This window comes from Palaemon carinicauda, chromosome 3 (assembly GCF_036898095.1).
Source record: "Palaemon carinicauda isolate YSFRI2023 chromosome 3, ASM3689809v2, whole genome shotgun sequence".
In the NCBI taxonomy this organism is placed as follows: domain Eukaryota; kingdom Metazoa; phylum Arthropoda; class Malacostraca; order Decapoda; family Palaemonidae; genus Palaemon; species Palaemon carinicauda.
The window spans coordinates 182,478,674-182,479,625 of NC_090727.1; the positions used below are offsets into that span (position 1 = coordinate 182,478,674).

General features: G+C 45.7%; 1 protein-coding gene across 1 annotated transcript in view; it reads right to left on the bottom strand.

Moving 5' to 3' along the window:
- LOC137635706 (uncharacterized) overlaps positions 1-727 on the bottom strand; it is a 12,561-nt gene extending 11,834 nt beyond the window's left edge. Inside the window, exon 1 of the mRNA XM_068368156.1 lies at positions 496-727. Coding sequence (XP_068224257.1) covers positions 496-727 — 232 coding nt within the window. The remainder of the gene's footprint in view (positions 1-495) is intronic.
- Between the last annotated feature and the right edge of the window lie 225 nt (positions 728-952).

Genomic DNA, 952 nt, shown 5'->3' on the forward strand with positions numbered 1-952 from the left:
ACAAAAACACAGCTGTGTGCACGGGAGGCTTGCTTTAGCACACTGACATCTTCCTGTGCACCGTTTTTTACAGGCACACTTAATGAGTTCTCTGCAGCCCTTTGATGCTTCTGGCAGGGTACCCCATAAGGGCACCCACATTCTCTCACTGTCAAGTGTCCACCCCCACTCAGAAGGACTCGGAAGTGTTGGACTGGTTTTCCAATGCCTGACCCCAGATGTATCCAGCTTGATAAGCAGCACGCTTTACATGTTGTAGAAGTGCTGCACGTGACGGTGGGATGTTTTCCAGCTTCCGATTACAGTAGGAGAAGAGGTGCTTCCTGGCTTTATTTACATCAGTGAGTTGCGATGTGCGAGAGTACAGCAGAACCACATATCTTTCAAGTTTCTTCAGGTCCGCTTCTGTAACTTCACGTGGAGTAGCAGACAGTCTTTGAAACACTTCAGTGATTTCTGGAAATTATTTCCATACTTCCCATGCAGTCTTCTTACCGACAGAGCTAAATGAAGACACCATGCCGCATCCTGATATGGCATTCATGAATGGGAGGCCTCTGCAGTAATCATTGCCAAGCTCACTAGCTATGACATGTGCTCTAATATACCGAAAGTGAGTACCATGACCAAATGCTAGCCAGAGTTCACAATCTTTCATGCTGATAGTAGTCACAATGTCTAGAACTAAGACATCTGTGTCAGTCGCATGCACCATAATCCTCTTCATGTTATTGCTGTAGGCATGGAAGCAGTGAAGCATCATTCAGTAGTCTGCTTCTGCATGAGTGCATGGTTGAAGCCCCGAAACATCAAGTGTTGAGGAGGAGGCAACATTCTGACCTTTTGTTGTGACCAGCATCTTTTCTAGCACTGTTGATTCAGATTTGATCACATTGGCTAGAAATCTAAAGAGTTCCACCTTGTTGCTGTTAACACGCAAGAAGCTTTTCCA